This window comes from Neophocaena asiaeorientalis, unplaced genomic scaffold (genome assembly GCF_003031525.2).
Source record: "Neophocaena asiaeorientalis asiaeorientalis breed wild unplaced genomic scaffold, Neophocaena_asiaeorientalis_V1.1 scaffold25, whole genome shotgun sequence".
NCBI lineage: Eukaryota > Metazoa > Chordata > Mammalia > Artiodactyla > Phocoenidae > Neophocaena > Neophocaena asiaeorientalis.
The window spans coordinates 4045044-4068113 of record NW_020172492.1 but is presented as its reverse complement, the minus strand read 5'-3'; the positions used below and the strand labels follow the sequence as shown (position 1 = coordinate 4068113).

At 37.1% G+C, this 23070-nt stretch overlaps 1 protein-coding gene across 1 annotated transcript in view; it reads left to right on the top strand.

Annotated features, from left to right (window-relative positions):
* Nucleotides 1-22773, top strand: part of RGS18 (regulator of G protein signaling 18) — a 29240-nt gene extending 6467 nt beyond the window's left edge. The window contains exons 4-5 of the mRNA XM_024738198.1: nucleotides 17458-17624; nucleotides 19594-22773. Of these exons, the coding sequence (XP_024593966.1) occupies nucleotides 17458-17624; nucleotides 19594-19851 (425 nt within the window). The 3' untranslated portion in view covers nucleotides 19852-22773. The remainder of the gene's footprint in view (nucleotides 1-17457; nucleotides 17625-19593) is intronic.
* The last annotated feature ends 297 nt before the right edge of the window (nucleotides 22774-23070 follow it).

Genomic DNA, 23070 nt, shown 5'->3' with positions numbered 1-23070 from the left:
GCCCGTGTGAAGAAATGAAGACTCAATGCAGCCAAAAATAAATAAATAAATATATATAAAAAAAATTATAACATATGTATCTTACCAATGTAAGATGTTAATAATAGCAGGGATCTGGAGGTGTGGGGTGTGTGGAAGCTCTGTCCTATCTGCATAACTCTTCTGTAAATCTAATCTATTCTAAAAGTAAATGTTATTTTAAAAAATGAACTCAAATATGTTATACAGTAAATTTAATACACTGCAGTCCATCAATAATTTAGCCTCCGTTCCTCATTTGTTTCTCTGCAGATAGGTAATTTTTTTCCTGCCTTCCCTGTTTATTGACAAATTTGCCTGAAACTGCAAAATGAATCATAAAAATCTATGATTTAAAACCATATATGACAATAATTTCTAAATGTTGTTTAAGAAAAACAAAAAGAATAAACCAAAAACCAGTATCAGACTGTCATTCATAATCAATTTCAAACTTAGTTATCAGTCTTCTTACCAATTGACTTTATGAAAATAAATGTTACCAATATGAACTTAGCAAATCAATTAATTCCAATAAAATTACATATATATGTATATTACACTCACATATTTGTGAGTGTTTGTATGCATATATTTATATGGTTCTGTGTAAGACAGCTTTGAAAGTAAAACAATGCTGCTGATAATACATAATTTTGAAAACAATTGGATAAATAGTTTAAAAAATGCCTGTAGAACTTGCAATGTTTCATGTAGGCTTTAGAAAATCATTACATGAAATTATGTCGATGTGTGCAAGATCTCAACAGGCAGAGGAAAAGGTTATTCCTGAGTAGAGAAAAAGGCAGGAAAAGGGCTAGAGAAATAAGCGATTTGCGCTTACTGGGCTTATAACCTAGGAAAGCAAGCAGGTCGCATTCACTGAGGTAAAGAGTAGTGAAAAATCACATTGGAAAATCAAGTTGGGGACAAACTCAAGAAGAGTTTGTTTGTTAGAAAGCTAACTCTGATGGATAGAAAGGTAGAATTCTATGCATATAATAGGACTACCTACAAGGTTGTTACAAATATCAAAGTTAACCTCAACGTAAGGGCTATTTTGGAAAGAAAATGGAAGAACTTGGTGACTGAATGAATGTGTGCTTATGTTGTAAAGTGAGGTGGTGAAGAAACAGGAGATGAAGAAAAAGGAGCCAAAGATCTCTAGATTTTGTTCCATATTAATAGGAAGGTAAGAATGCCTTTTATAGATCAGAAATAGAGGTGGAAAAAATAGATTTGGAGAAGATAACAGGTGAGACTTTGAACTTTTTTAGTTGCTGGTAAACTTTATCAGCAGTTTTGCAGGGTTTTATAGGCACACACCTAGAATATAGAAGCATGATTGATTATGGAAACATTTTCTAACCATCTCACATACTTGATAAGTAAAGATTTGAAAGAGAAGGTTATTTCCTATGAAGGGAGTCTCTGTCAATAAAAAAAAACTTCCAACTACTACCTGTTTATTTTCCTGTACATCCTTTTTTCCAGTCACTGCAAATAATTCCAGTATTTTTAGTCTTTTTATTAACAACTATTTGCTTGGACTTTTTGCACTTTAAATTGTGATTATATATACTAAGCTTAATTTTGAGATTAATTCATGATAAGGTAGGATAAAAGGAATATGTGAGTCATTTCACCCCCGTGATTTAAAAACATGAACTGATGATACTGTGGGAAGTACATATTACTGACTTTGAGGAAAGGCTGCAAGAAAGTGCATACCTCTCTTTTGGGGAAGGAAATTAGCACTTCTCCTTACACTTTTCACCTTGTGGCTCTTTAAGCTGCCCTTTCCAATTTTCAGTTACCAGTTTTCTGCAAGATAAGGGATTCCAGGATTCTACAAATTTAACTTTCTGAATCAAGCTGACCCATAACAAACATGCAATTACTTTATCTATCTAAAAAATAAAAGTAAGTAAACTCCAGTCTAGATTATAAATGGGCCACACAAACAAAGCATTATTGCACAAGTAACCACCACATTCTGTGGCAGGTCCAAAGTCAAATATCAAAGGAGAAGCAAGGCAACCTAGTACCTAAGATACCACACTGTATTTGGGTTTCCAACTTCTGAGTTCCTTGACTTTTTGTTTCATTTGGTTTCTTGGCATCAGAGAAATACTCCAACAGATGTCAGAGTTTCAATTTAGAAACATGCAATTACAAGCATTTCATATTTGTATGACACATTGAGCCAGCTTCTTCCAGTGTGAATTCTAATCCCGGGTTCTATCAAGCGCTTTTGGCAGGTGTCTTCACCACTGCTTCGTTCTAAAGGACTGTTTAGTAAGTTACTGCCTCTGTGTGAGAAACGGTTCCATTGTGACCTGACTTCATGCAGCTGCCCCAAGTGAGTAAGAGGAACAGGAAGTAACTAGTGTGCTGGGATAATCCTGCACGATATTATGTATTATTTGTTTTAAAAGTCATTTACTTAAACTTTTAAATAGATGAACTACCTTCTCATTCATCATTAATTTGTTTCTTGAAGCAGTATTTATTCTCCCCTATTATATTCATATTATGGCAACAAGATCCATTCACTTTAACTCACCAGGAGCACTTTTAACACACAGCGCTTTTCCTTACGTTAATGCTGTGACTTCATTTTGAATGTCTGTATCAAACTCAAGACTAAGCACGGTGGTACTCCAAAGCCCAACGGCTGCTACAGAGCTGACACTCACTCATGCTTTGTGAATTAGTGAAGGACTATTTAAGTAGCATTCATGTTATTTTCTGGAAGGCTTCTATAGTCATCTTAAGTAAGCTGATTTTTCTCTGCTGCTCCAAACAGAATTAGTCACCCCTGCAATTCTCATTTCTTAGTCCTTGGTCTATACATGCCTGTCTTGCCTATTAATCTCCATATTCCTCAACAGTAAAGACTTTGTTGTTTCATGGCAGTTGAAAGACAAATGTTCTATAATTATAAACAAAATAAACCTGGATTCAAACCCCTGTGCTGTCTTTTCCCAGCGGTAAGATTCAGGGCAACTCAATTTTCTGAACCTCAGCTTCTTCATCTGTATAAATGGGTAGAACAGGACTTAACTCCTTAGGGCTGGTGTGAAAATTAAATGGAACTGCCTCAATAAAAGGCATATAGCAGTGTGCCACGGCCTTAGCAAAGACTCAAAACTTCTAACTATTGTAATTAATATCATTGCATTTTCAGTTTATAATACCGTCCTCAGGTTCATACTGTTTCACAAATAATTAAAAGATAGACAAAGGAAGTTATTTTTAATAAGTAACAATTTCAGTTGTCTGGCATATGGATGATCCCTTCTAGGTGTCAATACAAAAAGTTTCTTATAATTGAGATTAATAGGAAAAGTGATGACCATATCCTCCTAAAATTGTCACAGCAATTTATCAACTTGCTTTAGGAACAATTTGGTATTTAAAAACTTATCAATCATGCTTATATATGACATATGGATAGAATAAAATGAAATCCCAAAAGCATTTCCCTTCACTGGGGTCAAAGCAACTTTATTCATAAGCCCAATAAAGCATATTCTTAATTTCCTCTTTCCCATCTAGGTCTGACCTGGAACAGGCTGTTCTGTTGTAAGACAGCAGGCATTTCATTTGCTAACCTTGCTTTAATTTCCATTTAAATAGTAACAGAGGAGCAAGTAAGAACAAGACAGTTGTCTCTCACTGTGGGAGGGGAAGAGGCAGGACCCACATCATCAACACACAGGGCAATACCACCCAGTGACAGGCTTTTCAATATCAAAGTGCACATTTCCATACGACCACTTTTTTTTTAATTAGGATTACCTGAAGATGTTCTCACCATCATTTTGCTGTCTTGCTTCCAATTGTTTCCTAATATCTAGTCAAGGAATCCTCCTCAGAAATCTACTTTACAGCAGCTACCGAGCAAATAAGAAATTTCAGAATTCTATTAAAAAAATACAAAGTATCTATCAGTTGTGAAGATAATTATGAGATAAATTAAGAGAATATACATATAGTTAGGATTCAATCCAGCAAAAAGTGGATGTTAATTGGAGGAAAAAAGGGCAAACATTTTAGAAATTTTAAAGAGGAAGGAAGTATGGGTGCTAAGCAGAGGTTTTTGATTACACTAAAAATTCATCAAGGGGAAATTCTCAATATATTTTTTTAAAGTTCTGGCCAGAGGCTGGGGCATGACTATGTAACTACCTAAAGTTTGGTTTAAGCCAATTGGTCTACAGATGGTTGTTTTTGTTGTGACTTTTCTTTCACACACCTAAACATTGCCCACATTTCAAACTCTACTTCAATTTTGATTTAGGGGTTGAAAGGCATGTTTTGCCTTAGTCTCCTTGTTTCCTTCTGGGATCATTACACAAGAAGAAGAAGGAAAAAAGAAAGACAAAAAGTAAAACCAGAGATTAGGCAACAAAACGATCTTTCTAGTCGCATAAATGGAAAAGGAAGAAGTTTTCAAGCTGTTGCCAATCAGTAGCCAAATGATGCTCATTCAGCCTATTTTCTAAAGTCATCAGCCTGGGGCTCCAGCTTTACTTGAAAGTCTGAAAGGTTGCTGCTGCGATGTAGCTTTCCAAAATTAGAGGAATGTAACCTTCGACAATAGTAATGACTCAAACTGCTTTTTTACAAGTTCAGGTACTGAGCTACAGAGGGTAAAAGAGTTGTGGAAAGGAAAGTCAAACATACCGCACTGAGGAACAGTAATCCCTAAGAGTGCTGGTGGGTTAACAAGTCAGGGTAAAACCCACTTGTCTGACTCCCTGTTTTTCACTTTGATAGCTATCTTGGCTTAAAAATAATAAAAACAGAGACAGATCATTAACTTTACTCTGAGAATATATACATTTGTAGGTATTTGGGGAAAATCTTCTATCTGTCAAAAAGCTTCAAGGAATCATTATCCATTTACATTTGTCTGCTACATTCTGAGCAAAGCACACTACACAGCATGAGAACTGGATCTTGAAAATCAAACACTAACTGTGCTAAAGAAATAAGAACAAGAGTGGTTCAATATCACTCACATTGATCATTCTTCCTTCTCCTCAGAGACTAGAACTTGTTGACTTAAGCAGGAAGCGCTTAGAACTAAGGCCTCCTTAAGACAGCTGTGTTTGACTAGGAATTATCTTACCAGCATCTAATCACTGTGGACAAGTTCTGGGTGGCATGTCAGTCCTATGATGCCTTCTCAAATCCTTGCTGAGACTGACCTTTGCTTATCTTCCTAGTTTCTTCGCTAAGGTTTAACCACTAACATCTGGTGCTCAGGATCAATTTACCAAGGAAAAGGAATGGCAGACTCTCCCCTCACCCCAATGAAAACACCAATGGAAGGAGCAGTGGAGTAGAAGAGGCCGGCCCACAGGGCTCCTCTATCATGGTAGTGTTTGGAGAGATCCCATACCTACCACTTAGGGAATGTCTGTAGGTTATGCCATTTCTGGCTGTTGTTTTCTTACATTAAGTTCCTGGATCTCTAATATAATCAAACAGTTGCTTTCAGCATTAAAAACAAAAATGAGAACACAATGCTTCATGACAAACAGGACAAGTTCTAGATATAGGAGAAGTAAATGGTGACATGTAATACATGATTTGAGGACTATAGTAGTTTCTTGTGGCTGTGTAACAAGCTATGATAACTTTAGGGACTTACAACACAAATATATTATCTTACAGTTCTGTAGGTCAGAGGTGTAGCACGGACCTCACTGGAAAAAAAATCAAGGTGTCATCAGGCTGTTGTCCTCTGTGGAAGGTCTTGGGGAGAATCCCTTTCCTATCCATTTGGGTTCTTGGCAGAAGTCAGCTCTTTGCACTTTTGGACCAAGGTCTCCATTCTCCTGCTGGCTCTAAACTAAGGCCACTCTCACCCTCTGGAAGCCACCACACTCTGGCTCTTGACCATCTTCTGCCATCTTGAAGGGCAGCAAGAGTGCTTCTCACATCGCATTCCCCTGACCCACTTCCCTGCTTTCCTCCTTCACTTTTAAGCACTCATGTGATGAGATTGGGTCCACCTGGATAATCCAGGATAATTTGCCCCTCTCAAGGTTCTTAACCTTAATCACATCAGCAAAGCTTCTGCTCCATGTCAGGTAATGTAGTCACAGGTTCTGAGGGTTAGGGCATGGACATCTTTGAAGGACTGTTACTCTACCTATGACAGAAAGTGCTGCCTTCTTGAGAAAGATCTACTTCTACAACTTGTTTGTTTGAAAAGTGAGATCTGGGACAATTGAATTTATATGAATCTCAGTTTTCTCAGATATGAAAATTAATATAGGACATATTCCAGACATATGTTGTAGTATTAAATGTAGTAATGTGTATGAACAGCACTTAGCCCTCAAAACCTTTAAACATGTTAAAAATGCAAACCCTCTTAGTTATCACCATAGTTCTACCACATTCATTCTTCTTGCTTCATTCTATATGGAACTTATTATATTACAAATAATCATGGACCATGAGGAATAGTTCTAGAGAACAGTGAATAGAAGAAATGAATATAAGTGAAAATGAGTAGACAAAGAAAGTTATCATTTACTTCACAGTTTTTTTGCCTTAATGCTAGAATGTATGCTTCTCCCTCTTTAAATTCCTGAATTTAAGTCTCTAATATTTTGTTCAGAATCTTTACATCTGTGATCATTGGTCTATAATTTTCTTTTCCTTTCTTAATCGTTATTTCTGGGGGTGCTGTTGGTGTTACATTTGTCAGGTTATGGTATAAGAGTTATCCTAGCCTCTTAAAATGAGAAGGAAATTATTCATCCCTCCACTGTTTTCTGTAAATTGTATAAGAATAGAATACTTTTTTCTTAAATGTTTGATGAAATTCACCAAATCTGGGCCCAAGATTTTACTTTGGGGGGGTGGTATTTTTATTATAAAAATCTATTAAGTTAATAGTTTCAGATTTTTCACTTCAGTGTCAGTTTGGGTAGGCTTTCTTTACACAATTTTCCCATTTTATTTAAATTATATTTATTGGCATAAAATCATTCGTAATATTTACTATCTTTGTAATATGTCTAAGATCTGTGGAAATATCACTGATTTGCTTCCTACTACTATGAAACAGCCTCACTAGGAGTTCTATTTTATTAATGTTTTTGAAGAACCAACTTTTGCCTTTGTAAATTTTCTCTATGGTTTGTTTTCTTTTACATAGACTTCTTTTATAATTTTTTTTCCTTCAACTTACTGTGGCTTTAATTTTCTCTTGTTTTTAAATCTTCTTAAAGTAGAAACTCAGATTTTATTTTTTACTAGTATAGCATTTCATGTGGTAAATATCCCTCTAAATGGGGTTTAAACTGCATCCTACAAAATTTGATGCGCTGTATTTTTATTATAATTCAATTGTAAATACTTTCTAATTTCTCTTTTGATTCCTTCTTTGATCAATAAATTATTTATATGTGTTGTTTTATTTCCAAATATTTGGGGGCTTTTAAAGCTATGTTACTAGTTGATTTTTTTTAACACCTTTATTGGAGTATAATTGCTTTACAATGGTGTGTTAGTTTCTGCTTTATAACAAAGTGAATCAGCTATGCATATACATATATCCCCATATCTCCTCCCTCTTGCATCTCCCTCCCACCCACCCTATCCCACCACTCTAGATGGTCACAAAGCATGGAACTGATCTCCCTGTGCTATGCGGCTGCTTCCGACTAGCTATTTTACATTTGGTAGTATATATAAGTCCATGCCATTCTCTCACTTTGTCCCAGCTTACCCTTCCCCGTCCCTGTGTCCTCAAGTCCATTCTCTACATCTCTATCTTTATTCATGTCCTTCCCCTAGGTTCTTCAGAACCTTTTTTTTTTTTTTAGATTCCATATATATGTGTTAGCATACGGTATTTGTTTTTCTGACTTACTTCACTCTGTAAGACACACTCTATGTCCATCCACCTCACTACAAATAACTCCATTTCGTTTCCTTATATGGCTGAGTAATATTCCATTGTATATATGTGCCACATCTTCTTTATACATTCATCTGTCAAGGGACTCAGGTTACTTCCATATCCTGGCTCTTGTAAATAGAGCTGCAATGAACATTCTGGTACATGCCTCTTTTTGAATTATGTTTTTCTCAGGGTATATCCCCAGTAGTAGGATTGCTGGGTCATATGTTAGCTCTATTTTTAGTTTTGTAAGGAACCTCCATACTGTTCTCCATAGTGGCTGTATCAATTTACATTCCCACCAACAATGCAAGAGGGTTCCCTTTTCCCCACACCCTCTCCAGCATTTATGGTTTGTAGAACTTTTGATGAGGGCCATTCTGACCAGTGTGAGGTGATACCTCATTGTAGTTTTGATTTGCATTACTCTAATGATTAGTGATGTTAAGCATTCTTCCATGTGTTTGTTAGCTACCTGTATATCTTCTTTGGAGAAATGTCTATTTAGGTCTTCTGTCCATTATTGGATTGGGTTGTTTGTTTTTTTGATATTCAGCTGCATGAGCTGCTTGTATATTTTGGAGATTAATCCTTTGTCAGTTGCTTCGTTTGTGAATATTTTCTCCCATTCTGAGGGTTGCCTTTTCATCTTGTTTATGGCTTCCTTTGCTGTGAAAAGCTTTTAAGTTTCATTAGGTCCCATTTGTTTATTTTTGTTTTTATTTCCATTGGGCAAAAAGGATCTTGCTGTGATTTATGTCACAGAGTGTTCTGCCTATGTTTTCCACTAAGAATTTTATAGTGTCTGACCTTACATTTAGGTCTTTAATCCATTTTGAGTTTATTTTTGTGTATGGTGTTAGGAAGTGTTCTAATTCCATTCTTTTACATGTAGGTGTCCAGTTTTCCCAGACCCACTTATTGAAGAGGCTGTCTTTTCTCCATTTTATACTCTTGCCTCCTTTATCAAAGATAAGGTGACCATATGTGCATGGGTTTCTCTCTGGGCTTTCTATTCTGTTACATTGATCTATATTTCTATTTTTGTGCCAGTACCATACTGTCTTGATGACTGTAGCTTTGTAGTATTGTCTGAAGTCCAGGAGCCTGATTTCTCCAGCTCCATTTTTCTTTCTCAAGATTACTTTGGTTATTCAGGGGCTTTTGTGTTTCCATACAAACTGTGCAATTTTTTGTTCTAGTTCTGCGAAAAATGCCATTGGTAGTTTGATAGGGATTGCATTGAATCTGTAGATTGCTTTGGGTAGTATAGTTCATATCTTGGGGCACAAATCAAGCCTTGGTAAATTTTTTAAAAATGAAAGCATATCAAGTATCTTTTCTGACCACAATGCTATGAGACTAGATATAAATTACAGGAAAAAAATCTGTAAAAAATACAAATACATGGAGGCTAAACAATACACTACTTAATAACCAAGAGATCACTGAAGAAATCAAAGAGGAAATCAAAAAATACCTAGAAACAAATGACAATGAAAACACAATGACCCAAAACCTGTGGGATGCAGCAAAAGCAATTCTAAGAGGGAAGTTTATAACAATACAATCCTACCTCAAGAAACAAGAAACATCTCAAATAACGAATCTAACCTTACACCTAAAGCAATTAGAGAAAGAAGAAAAAAAACCCCCAATGTTAGCAGAAGGAAAGAAATCATAAAGATCAGACCAGAAATACATGAAAAAGAAATAAAGGAAACAATAGCAAATATCAATAAAACTAAAAGCTGGTTCTTTGAGAAGATAAACAAAATTGATAAACCATTAGCCAGACACATCAAGAAAAAAAGGGAGAAGACTCAAATCAATAGAATTGGAAATGAAAAAGGAGAAGTAACAACTGACACTGCAGAAATACAAAGGATCATGAGAGATTACTACAAGCAACTATATGATAATAAAATGGACAACCTGGAAAACATGGACAAATTCTTAGAAAAGCACAACCTTCCAAGACTAACCAGGGAGAAATAGAAAATATAAACTGACCAATCACAAACACTGAAACTGAGACTGTGATTAAAAATCTTCCAACAAACAAAAGCCCAGGATCAGATGGCTTCACAGGCAAATTGTATCAAACACTTAGAGAAGAGCTAACACTTATCCTTCTCAAACTCTTCCAAAATATAGCAGAGGGAGGAACACTCCCAAACTCATTCTGTGAGGCCACCATCACCTTGATACCAAAACCAGACATATATGTCACAAAGAAAGAAAACTACAGGCCAATATCACTGATGGACACAGATATAAAAATTCTCAACAAAATACTAGCAAACAGAATCCAACAGCACATTAAAAGGATCATACACCATGATCAAGTGGGGTTTATACCAGGAATGCAAGGATTCTTCAATATATGCAAATCAATCCGTGTGATGCACCATATTAACAAATTGAAGGATAAAAACCACATGATCAGCTCAATAGATGCAGAGAAAGCTTTTGACAAAATTCAACACCCATTTATGATAAAAACCCTCCAGAAAATAGGCATAGAGGGAATTTACCTCAACATAATAAAGGCCATATATGACAAACCCACAGCCAACATCGTTCTCAATGGTGAAAAACTGAAACCACTTCCTCTAAGATCAGGAACAAGACAAGGTTGTCCAATCTCACCACTCTTATTCAACATAGTTTTGGAAGTTTTAGCCACAGCAATCAGAGAAGAAAAAGAAATAAAAGGAATCCAAATTGTAAAAGAAGAAGTAAAGCTGTCCCTGTTTGCAGATGACATGATACTATACACAGAGAATCCTAAAGACACTACCAGAAAACTAGTAGAGCTAATCAATGAATTTGGTAAAGTAGCAGGATACAAAATTAATGCACAGAAATCTCTTGCATTCCTATACACTAATGACAAAAAGTCTGAAAGAGAAATTAAGGAAACACTCCCATTTACCATTGCAACAAAAAGAAAAAATACCTAGGAATAAACCTACCTAAGGAGACAAAAGACCTGTATGCAGAAAACTGTAAGATACTGATGAAAGAAATTAAAGATCATACAAACAGATGGAGAGATATACCATGTTGTTGGATTGGAAGAATCAACACTGTGAAAATGACTAGTTGATTTTTGATTAAAACCCTTATGGGCAAAGGACATACTGTGTAAGACTTCAGTCTTTTGACATTTATTTATATTCATTTTACATCCTAGCATGTGATCCATCTTAGATAATCTTGCTTGTGCACTTGAAAATATGTATTTGGTAGAATGTCATATAATTGTCAATTAGGTCAATTTAGTTGATAATGTTCAAGTTTTACATATTCTGATTGACATTCTGTCTATTTGTTCTATAAATGTATGAGTGAACAGAATTAAAATCTGGAAGTATAATTGTGAAATTTTCCCCCTCGTTTCCTGCTATCCTTTTTTTAAAATTTTTTAAAATTTTTGGCTGTGTTATGTCTTCATTGCTGTGCGCGGGATTTCTCTAGTTGTGGTGAGCAGGGGCTACTCTTTGTTGCAGTGTGTGGGCTTCTCATTGCGGTGGCTTCTCCTGTTGCCAAGCACAGGCTCTAGGCACGCGGGCTTCAGTAGTTGTGGCACAAGGTGGGCTCAGTATTTGTGGCTTGTGGGCTCTAGAGCTCAGGTTCAGTAGTTGTGGCACATGGGTTTAGTTGCTCTGCGGCATATGGGATCTTCCCAGACCAGGGCTCAAACCCATGTCCCCTGCATTGGCAGGCAGATTCTTAACTACTGTGCCACCAGGGAAGTCCTCTACTATTCTAAATTAAATAATTTCTATTTTCCCATCTTCTAGTCTACTCATCTTTTCTTAGGCAGTTGTTAATCTGCTGTCATGCTGATCCAATGAATTTTTTTTGCTTCAGGTATTTTCCATTTTGGTTCTAGAAGTTCCATTTGATTGTTTTCTATAGTTTCAATTTCTTTTCTGAGTTTTTGCATCTATTCACTCCTTATTTCTTTTTTAAACTTTTCATTCTTCAACATTGTGCTATTTCCAACATTTCAGGTATCTTGTGGTCTGTTTCTATTGACCACTTTTGTTATTGATAATGGGTCACATTAGACATTTCTTGCATGCCTAATAAATTTTTATTGTATGTGTGCAAGGAGGAAGATATCGGAGTCTAGATTATGCTGTCTTCCTTTAAACAGCATTAGATTATTTTTCTGGCAGTCAGTTAAATCACGGGTGGATCCTCTTGATTCTTTCTGATCAGTTTGATATTTAAAACCAATCTCTTTCCAATTTATCTTAGTTTGAGGACAAAGACCTTGCCTGTAGTATTTATACCAAAAATATAGCCTTTCTTGGATATCTCCACTATAGCTGGGCCAGAAATCCAAAGTCTCCCAGACCCATGCAAACTCCCTGATCTCCATTTACCTCTCAGCACCACTGTAGCTATACTCTTCTGGGCTTCACAGAGTTTGCCCTGCCCGTGTACAGCCTGACCCTCAGCCAAGGATCTACAGGTAACCTGCATGTAGACTTCCAGGCACCCTCTGCATGTTTCTTTCTTCTCTTTTTTTCCTCTGTACCCTGACCCACAAATCCCAAACATATCATGATCCCCAAACTCATCTCTGCCTCCTCAACAAGACTTTTTTGCTAGAACTTTTGTATTTTTAATGAAAATTTGTACTTTTTCTCATGTGTTCAATTATTACTTATTTCTTTCAGTAAGTAAATATTGAGTGATTTCTTCATGCTGGGGATTTTTGTGGCAAATTAGACAAGGGCCTTCATCTCATGAATCTCACAATATAGCATGAGAAACAAAAATAAGGAAGCAACTGCAGCACAACAGTTTAAATGTTACCCACTGTAGGAAGTCATACATGAAGGACACCCAACTTATTCTTGAGAGATCAGTGAAATCTTTCCAGATAAAGTGATCTCTAATTTAAACTTCAATGGGTGATACAGATTAGCCTGATGAAATTAGATTGATAAAATTGGAGTAGGAAGAGAAAATCTTTCCAATAGAAGCTAAAGAGATGTGGGAACATGGCACATGAATGGAACTCTAAGTTATTTCACTGTGCTTGGAGCTTAGAGTGTGAGAAATAGAGTGGAAAGAGATTAAGGGCATTGTTGGAAATTTTTCAACAGTGAAGAAACATAATTAAGTTTGTACTCTAGAAAGATATTACTGACTAGAATGTGAATAATAACTTGGAAAGCGTTGGTGGGGGGTAGCAGGGGAGGGAAGCAAGTGAAGCCTGGAGTCAGAGTCACCATTTAGAAGGTTTTCATAATAATCTATGTAAAATATGATCCTGGTCTGAATAAGGGTAATTCCAGATTGAATAAAAATAAAAAGACAGATGCATGATACATAAAGAAGATAAAGTTGAGAAGATTTGATTATCAATTGAGTTGAGAAGAAAATTGGAGATCCCTAAGGATGCCAGGGTTGCGGGTTAAGCTGTTGAGTGGATGGTGTCATTGCGTGGGAAACATTCTGGGAAGCTTTTGGGTGAAGATATTGAATTCAGCTGTGATGTGATTATTTTGGTGGGAAATTCAGAGAAGATGTTTACCAAATGTTGGGTGATATGAGCTTGGAGCTCAGGAAAAAGACCTGAGCCGGAGATCATTTCTGAAAATCATCAGCATATTCATTGTGTTAAAGTGTTGAAGTGATTGCCCTGGAATTGGAATTAAAGAGAAGAAGGAAGAAGGATAAACTGAGAAGTATTTAGAAAAGCAGTAGTCAGAGATATAAGAAGAAACTCAAGAGTGTATGTGCCATAGAAAAGAATTACAGACATATTTCATCTTTGCCTGCTGTCATAGAGAGATGAAGTAATATATGGATTGGAAAAAAATTTTTTCCATGGAATATTACAGTAAGTCATTTTGGTAAAAATTATTTAAGTCAAGCGTTGAGTAGAAACCACATTTTAATGTATGGGGAGGTAAATGAGTGAAGGGGATTAAGAGACCAACTGCAGAAAGCTTACTCAAAAGACTTTGTAAGGAGAAAGATATAGATCAGTAGCTGGAGGAATATCTGAGGTGAAGAGAAAAATTTTCTTCTAATGATTTCTTGTAATGAGATTAAAATCTTTTAATTAGATCAAAATTTAACTCAGAGAAACTTTTATTGTTTTGCAAGATTGTTTGTAATGCCTTCTTTTGCCTGTAGGTGCCAGCAGTATGCAAAAAGTACAGAGGGAAGTAAGGGGGAAAGGAGTTTCAGGAAAAATGTTAGAAGACGAGGATACAGGAGGATAGAGAAAGAAAAGGGAGGTAGAAGAGGCAAGAAAAGGAGAAGAATGTAAAGAACAGAATCCCAGCGAACATCACATTTAACCAGGGAACAGAAGACATTAAGCCAGGCTTAAAGTAATCGGATGGTATAAATTAGGAGGTATGGTGTCCTAGAATCCTAGGAAGAAGAATATTTCAAAAAGGAGGGGATCATTATTATCAAATGCTGCTAGGTGAGAAATCTAGACAGGACTCATGAAATTTCCTTGTGTAATAACTCACCTGTGATAGCAGAAAGAGAAATAGGTCATAACTATGAGTAGAGAACAAATCTAAAGAAAGATTGCTAAAAATCGTTTGTATCCAACTCAAATGTGAATTTCTCTGAGAAAATTTATTTATTTATTTATTTATTGGCTGTGCTGTGCAACATGTGAGATCTTAGTTCCCCGACCAGGGGTCAAACATGTGCTCCCCGTGTTAGGAGCACAGAGTCTTAACCACTGGACTGTCAGGGAAGTCCCTGAGAAAATTTATCTGAAAAATCTAGAAGGAACATTTTTACCTTTTCTCAATGCTTCTATAATGCTCTCTTCTCTATTTCAAATACCATATAACTGAACAGCTTCACTTCTCTTATCCCACAGAAATGAAAACTTACGTCTACACACACACATACAAAATCTATACATAAATGTTTATAGCATCCTTATTGATAACAGGAATGGTTAAACAAATCCATACCATGGAATACAACATGGCAATGAAAAGGTACAAATTACGGATATACTGATGAATCTCCAGCGGATCATGGTAGATGAAAAAAGCCACCCCAAACAATATATACTACATGATCCCACTTATACCATATTCTTGAGTTGACCAAATTACAGCAATGGAGAACAGACTATTGGTTCCTAACATTTAAGGAGGGGTTGGGTGTGGGAAAAATGTGAGTATAACAGTAAAAAGGCAACATGAGATATCCTTGTAATCATGGAAATATTCTATATCTTAACTATATCATTATCCTATTTGTGATATTTTTACTACAGTTTTACAAGATGTTATATGGGTGGAAACTGGATAAAGGGTACAGGGGCTCTGTCTCTGTTACTTCCTACAACTACATGTGAATCTATAATTTTCTCAAAGAAGTTTAATTAAAAAAAAAAATACCGGGGCTTCCCTGGTGGCACAGTGGTTAAGAAGCTGCCTGCCAATGCAGAGGACACGGGTTCGAGCCCTGGTCCGGGAAGGTCTCGCATGCCGCGGAGCAACTAAGCCCATGCGCTACAACTACTGAGCCTGCGCTCTAGAGCCCTCGAGCCACAAGTACTGAAGCCCGCGTGCCTAGAGCCGGTGCTGCACAACAATAGAAGCCACCACAACAAGAAGCCTGCGCACCGCAACAAACAGTAGCCCCCGCTCGCGCAACTAGAGAAAACCCAAGCGCGGCAACAAAGACCCAACGCGACCAAAAATAAATGAAAAAAAAAAAACCTATTAGCCCAAAAAAGTAGAATATCATAAATAGTTGAAAGAACCCTAGTATTAAAGTCAGATTGTCTTAGTGTTAAATCCTGAGTCTGCCACAGTTTTATCTATGAAACTTTACCTAACTGAGCCTAAAAAAAAAGGATAGTCATCAAGATCATCAACATCATCATAACCATCACCGCCCCCCATCAAAACCCAGATAGAGTACTTGCTATATGCCAGTTTCTGTTTTAAGCCTCCTGCACGTTTAATTCTCTAAACAGCTCTATCAGGTCGGTTTTATCATTATCTTAATTTTAAATATTGAGAAACTAAGACACAGAAAGGAAAAGTAATTCCCTCAGGACCACATAGTAACTAGCTGAACAAGAACTTGAACCCTGGTAGTCTTCCATAAGACTTGATACCTGCCCCTAACATTCATGGGGCTCAGGAAAAAAGTAAAAATGGAGGCCCCATACTATATTTCTAAATGCTTAAGAGTTACAGATCAGGCTAATAAACTGTTAAAAATAGACATCTTGGGCTTCCCTGGTGGCGCAGTGGTTGAGAGTCCGCCTGCCGATGCAGGGCACACGGGTTCATGCCCCGGTCTGGGAAGATCCCACATGCCGCGGAGCGGCTGGGCCCGTGAGCCACGGCCGCTGAGCCTGCACGTCCGGAGCCTGTGCTCCGCAATGGGAGAGGCCACAACAGTGAGAGGCCCGCATACTGCAAAAAAAAAAAAAACACACACACAAAAAAAACCACATTTTATCCTTCTATTGTGACACATGGTAGATTACGTTTGAATATAAAATTCTCAGACTCTTCCCAGTTCTACCCTATAAGCATAGCTCACCTCGCTTCACTTTCCACCCATGGTTTGGTTCCACACTGTGAGAGGCCTCTTTGCACATTTGGGTGGACACTCCAGCGTGCAAATTCAAGTCCTGTCCACACTCAAGCCTTGGGGTGTGCATTCCACTGAGACAGGTGCCTTTGGTGGATGTATCTGGGGAAGAGGACTGTGCCAATCCTGGAAACACAAAGCCTTTATTTTTTCTTTGAAGATGTTGGGGGTAGGAGTTTATTAATTAATTAATTTATTTTTGCTGTGTTGGGTCTTTGTTTCTGTGCGAGGGCTTTCTCTAGTTGTGGCAAGCAGGGGCCACTCTTCATCGCGGTGCACGGGCCTCTCACTATCGCGGTCTCTCTTGTTGCAGAGCACAGGCTCCAGACGTGCAGGCTCATTAGTTGTGGTTCACAGGCCTAGTTGCTCCGTGGCATGTGGGATCCTCCCAGACCAGGGCTCGAACCCGTGTCCCCTGCATTAGCAGGCAGATTCTCAACCACTGTGCCACCAGGGAAGCCCCACAAAGCCTTTTAAAGGGAATTTCAGGGTCCTGAGTCCAAGAAGCATGGTCTAGAAGTTGAGAGATGATCTCCAGCTGGAATGGCTCTTTGGCTCTGTAGAATAACCCTACGACACTCACCCCAAGGAAAGGCACAGCTGAGAGAGACCCAAAGTGAGGTCCAGATTTAAGGTCCCTGTTACTCAGGTCTAAGTATGATACCAGCCTCATTTCAACAGAAATGGTACTTACCTTTCATAGTTGTGAAGATTTCAGCTAATTGTTAACATGGTTCCTCATGAGCAAGATGTGTGCTACTGCCCTGAATTAGAGGGAAGACGCTTCTTCTGCTAACACTCACAGTTGTACTTCAATATCAAGTAGCATATATTCGCATCAATATATTTTAGTTAAAATATATCACTTCTTTCCTTGGTAGATGGACTGGAGACTTTTACCAGATTTCTTAAAACTGAATTCAGTGAGGAAAACATTGAATTTTGGATAGCCTGTGAAGATTTCAAGAAAAGCAAAGACCCTCAACAAATAATTCATAAAGCAAAAGCAATATATGAGAAATTTATACAGAATGATGCTCCACAAGAGGTAAAGATGATTGTAAAAATTTACATCTGAAAATTTTTTGAGAGAATATGTCTTCGTCAAATCGGTACTGCCATACATTCTAACAGAAAGGTCAGAATTTTGTTGAAACAAAAATGGTGGTTATTTACAAGCATGCCTCATGTTATTCCCTTCACTTTATTGCACTCCACATATATTTTGTTTTTTACAAATTGAAGGTTTGTGACAGCCCTGCCTTGAAAAGGTCTATCGGTGCCATTTTTCCAACAGCATTGGTTCACTCCATATATCTATGTAACATTTAGGTAGTTCTCACAATAATTCTTACTTTTTCCGTTATTATTATACTTGGTATGGTGATCTGTGATCAGTGATCTTTGATGTTTCTACTGGGACTCACTGAAGGCTCAGATGATGGTTAGCCTTTTTTCGCAATGAAGTTATTTTTTAATTAAGGGATGTATGTTGTTTTTTTAGTCATAATGCTATCACACACTTAATGGATTATCATGTAAACATAACATTTTTATGCACTGGGAAACCAAAAAATTTGTGTGACTCACTTTATTGCGATATCCCCTTTACTGAGGTGGTCTGGAAGGGAACCTGCAATATCTCCGAGGTCTGCCTGTATATAGATTTCTATTTACAAACAGAATGCATTATAAGATATTGCTATGGAAGGAAAGGTATAACTGAAGTTACTCCTCAGGGTATTTTATTCTAGACTAAGAGTGAACACAATTAATTGCAACATTTAGATTCATCCATTTATCATGTTAATCACCTTAGCACAAGTAACTGCCGGTAGAAACTAAATATTTTTGCACGTGATGAAGGTAAGAGAAATCAAGAATTTTGCAATATGTACTATTTTAATGTTAGCTCATCTGCCTGTACAAAGTTTCATTTGCCCTGTAATTATTATTCCTACACATTAAGATGGACTAAAAGAAAATTTCATAATAGAAAGATGAGGAAAACCTAATGTGGCAATGGTTCAAGTGAAAAAACAATTGTGATTTTTTTTTTACTGCAAGCTCAGTATGAGGTAACTGTATGAAACAACTGCTAAAATGGCTATTAAACCAGCAAATATTACTTCACTATCCTTGAATATGAATAGAGTTTCTGTATTTTTAGTACATGCTCAATAAATAGTGTCTTTTCACTGAAGTGTAGAACTGATAACCTGTCACTGTTAAGAGTTCTGTTTGACTATAAATTGTTGTTGTCCACGAGGTAGCACTGCTTATGTAGATACTGTCGCACATGAAATGACAGTTATTTTCCTTGTTTCAGTATGTCTCAGTCTGTTTCGTGTTTCAATGTATTATCCTGTCTTCCCCTTACACACAAGTAAACAAAGGCGGCTGGTTATGTGGTGTTACCCACAAAGGAAAAGAAACCTGCCTGAAAACTTAGCACCATCAAAGCCGAATATATCATCAATGTTTTGATAAAAAGCATTAAAGGATTTTATACAGTTATACACACACACACACACACACACACACACACGTATATATGCATATAGGCATTTTCAGCACACGTTTGCCTGTATGAAAACATCATAATATAATGAAAAGAGCACTGGGATATAGCAAAAGCCTCACATTGAAATCCCAAATATGCCCCAAACACACTGCTTGCCCTCACTCAAAATAATTGAATTTCTACAAAGTTTAGTTTCCACTTTGAAAATGAGTTGAATCTAACGATCTCTAGGACACCTAACATTACATTGTTCCATGATCCTACACTGGCAGAGACTGATAAGGACCGGGTGCAAAGGGAGAGAAGAGCCAGGTAACATGCCAACCCAGAGTGAATCACTGGATCCCTGGACCCACAACAGGAAAAGCACCAAGCATCCAAGTGCTGTATGCCCCCTCCAACGTGGAGTCAGTCCTTTACTTCTGTTTCTCAAAGGCGTTTACTTAAGTAGATTGACAATAATTACACTTTTATTATTGTTATTATTATCCAGGTTAACCTTGATTTTCACACCAAAGAAATTATCACCAGGAGCATCACCCAACCCACCCTCCACAGTTTTGATGCTGCACAAAGCAGAGTGTATCAGCTCATGGAGCAAGACAGTTACACACGTTTTCTGAAATCTGACATCTATTTAGACTTGATAGAAGGAAGACCTCAGAGACCAACAAATCTTAGAAGACGATCACGTTCTTTTACCTACAATGAATTCCAGGATGTAAAGTCAGATGTTGCCATTTGGTTATAAAGAAAATTAATTTTGCTCATTTTGCTGGCAAGCTTATATATCTGCTTCTAAGATATAGCGTGTTTACGTTAACAAATTGGTAAGTCTTTTAAAATAAAGTGCGTCATTTGAAATGATTTAAAAAATGCAAACCAAAATTTTTATTCTGACAATATATACTCTATCTACCAAGATATTCTGTAAAAGCTTTCATCTGACTTCATTTCATTCATAGTCAGAAACACTTACTGCTTAATTAAAAGGCAGAAAAGAAGTAATAATGATGTTGTATAAGATTGTAAAGGTTAAACTTTTGCAAAATTTCAACAGTTTGGCCAAATATCTAGTTTGGACTTTTTTTCTAGATGTAAACTATATGATGCTCAGATAGCCATGTATTTGGACAACATTTTCTATAATGATGAAGCTTTTCTCTGGCTCGGTTATACAGAGTATAGAACCCTGGCTCAAGAATAGCAATATATCACTTCTAGTTAAAAGCCAGCAACAGGAACTTTTGGGAGGACACATTCATCTCTACAGAACTTCCAGGTCATACAGAACCTAGGTTGATAATCAAGAATGGGATCCCCATTTGTGCTCATTCCTAAGTGAGCATAGACTTACTCAGTTATACGGAACCACTTCTGCTGGTTAAAGAAACATGACCAGATGCTGCAATAGCTCCAGGTTGGGACTGAGTGGAGCATCTTCTCATCTGTGAGAAAAACTTGCCGCTAAAAGAGTGGGCAGTCAGTCATCTGAATGATGACCAGAGGAGGTATATCCCCAGAGTCATGAACCTTTATTTTTGGAATGAGAGGAAATAAAGAGGCAAGGAGTCCAAGGCCCTGGAAACTCAGGCACATGCCACACTGGCTCATATTCAGATAGTGTTCCTCCATAGATCATGTTCTTATTCCAAATCTCACTGAATCATTTAATGCTATATTATTCAAATATGATGATGCTAATAAGTATGTATATCTCTAACTATAGGGAAATATTTACTTTTAGATGTGTGTTGCATTATATGTAAATGTCTGTATTTAAAATATCATACGTTTGGCTTTGGCAAATGTTATTTTAGTTGAACTGTAAAGTATAAAACTGTAGATCACCTATAGTAATAAATATTTTTAATTTCTTCATTCATACAGTTAATGTTTATCTGACCACTAAATGCTCTCACCGATTACTGATTATCCTTCCTGTCATCAAATGAGACAGACATATTTTCTTATTTTAGAATGATATTGGAGTAGAAAGTATTAATCGAGTTATTTTGTCACTGATCTTAATGCTAAATCAACTCCCAATACTGTTGTGAATATGAAAACAAGGCATTATGCATTTCAAAGATCAACTAAGAAAATTATTTTTCTTTTTTCTTTGGCTGATTTGTATTTTCTTTTTTTGTGGTAGTCTCTTTTCAAAGAGTTTGATAGCTTTATACAGAGTTAAGACTTTATACAAGCTGTCTGATCTCATCAGAAAAAAATCATGGACTGATTTTAACAGCATTTTTCTAGGACCGCAGATAGCTAGTATGTAGCTTTTTCATTTGTTAATACTCTTTAGAAGCACCCAATATCTTGTTTAAATTATGATATATTCCATGAGACCCTTCAAAAACATAACAGGACTTCTTGATGAAGTTAAACCTTGACTTCAAGGAGTTTGTGTCTGTAGGGGGGATAAGAAGTCAAATACAGAAAACAAAATAAACAATTGTAGAAGTGAAGTCAAGTAAAAATGTGCAGACAGGGCTTCCCTGGTGGCGCAGTGGTTGGGAGTGCGCCTGCCAGTGCAGGGAACGCGGGTTCGTGCCCCGGTGCCGGAAGATCCCGCATGCCGCAGAGCGGCTGGGCCCGTGGGCCGTGGCCGCTGAGCCTGCACGTCCGGAGCCTGTGCTCCACGGCGGTGAGAGGCCCGCGGACCGCAAAAAAAAAAAAAAAAAAAAATGTGCAGACAGTACTGAACGCTGGCTGAAGGAATTGTAGAAATACACAATGAAAGCCTGAGAGTCAACATCTGGGCTCCTTATCAGATGCCCGATTCTCAGAAATTCATTTAATTTCTAAGCATCCTTCCTCTTTTCAAGATAAGGACTCATGATTTCTAATTTTCTTTATGGCCCTCACATTTATGGATTCTATTGATTTATTGACCTGATATTCTCCAAAGCACCTCTTGGTTGATGCCCAAACAAGAAAAAGAGGCAAATAACTATGATTAATGAAGGAAAATTTCAGACTAAACGTTAATATGGGATATTGGTCTAAGAATAGGGAACAATTTTATAAAAAAAATTAGAAGTACATGAAAGGAAAAAAAAAATCACAGGAAATATAGCTTACATTTTTTTTGACCAGTCACGTGTATAAATACAGAATGTCTTTAAAGAGAGACTTGGGTTGAATTAAATCATCTGAGGTGTCATAAAGCCCACAGACAAAAGTCAATACCCAGACTGTTATATTTTGTACATAACAGAAGCTCAATAAATGACCTTGGAATTAAATGGAAGCAATAGGAGGCCCTATGAGGAAAGTAGTACATATTTCAGCAAAAGGTAAAGGCTTTCCAATGTGGCATATTTTTATTTAAATCCTGGCTCTGCCACTTATCAAAAGCAATATGTTGGGAAAGCTACTTAAATATTCTGAACTTCACTTTTTCATTTGTAATATTGGAATAAAACATTTACAGTGTTCTTAAGACGATTAAATTTTAAAATATTTGTGAAGTGCCAAGTATAGATTAATTTACTTTAGTGCATGGACAGGATTATGAAAAGTATTCCCTGTATTTAAGTACCACATTTTATTTATTTATTTTTAAAATACTTTTCTGATTTTTTTTTGGTGTTGTTATAAAGTTATTTATTTTTGGCTGTGTTGGGTCTTTGTTGCTGCACGTGGGCTTTCTCTAATTATGGCAAGCGAGGGCTACTCTTCATTGCGGTGTGCGGGCTTCTCATTGAGGTGGCTTCTCTTGCTGCAGAGCACGGGTTCTAGGCACGTGGGCTTCAGTAGTTGTGGCACATGGGCTCAGTAATTGTGGCTCACAGGCTCTAGAGCACAGGCTCAGTAGTTGTGGCAAACGGGCTTAGTTGCTCCACGGCATGTGGGATCTTCCTGGACCAGGGCTTGAACCCGTGTCCCCTGCATTGGCAGGCAGATTCTTAACCACTGCACCACCGGGGAAGTCCCTTAAGTACCATATTTTAATTATAAT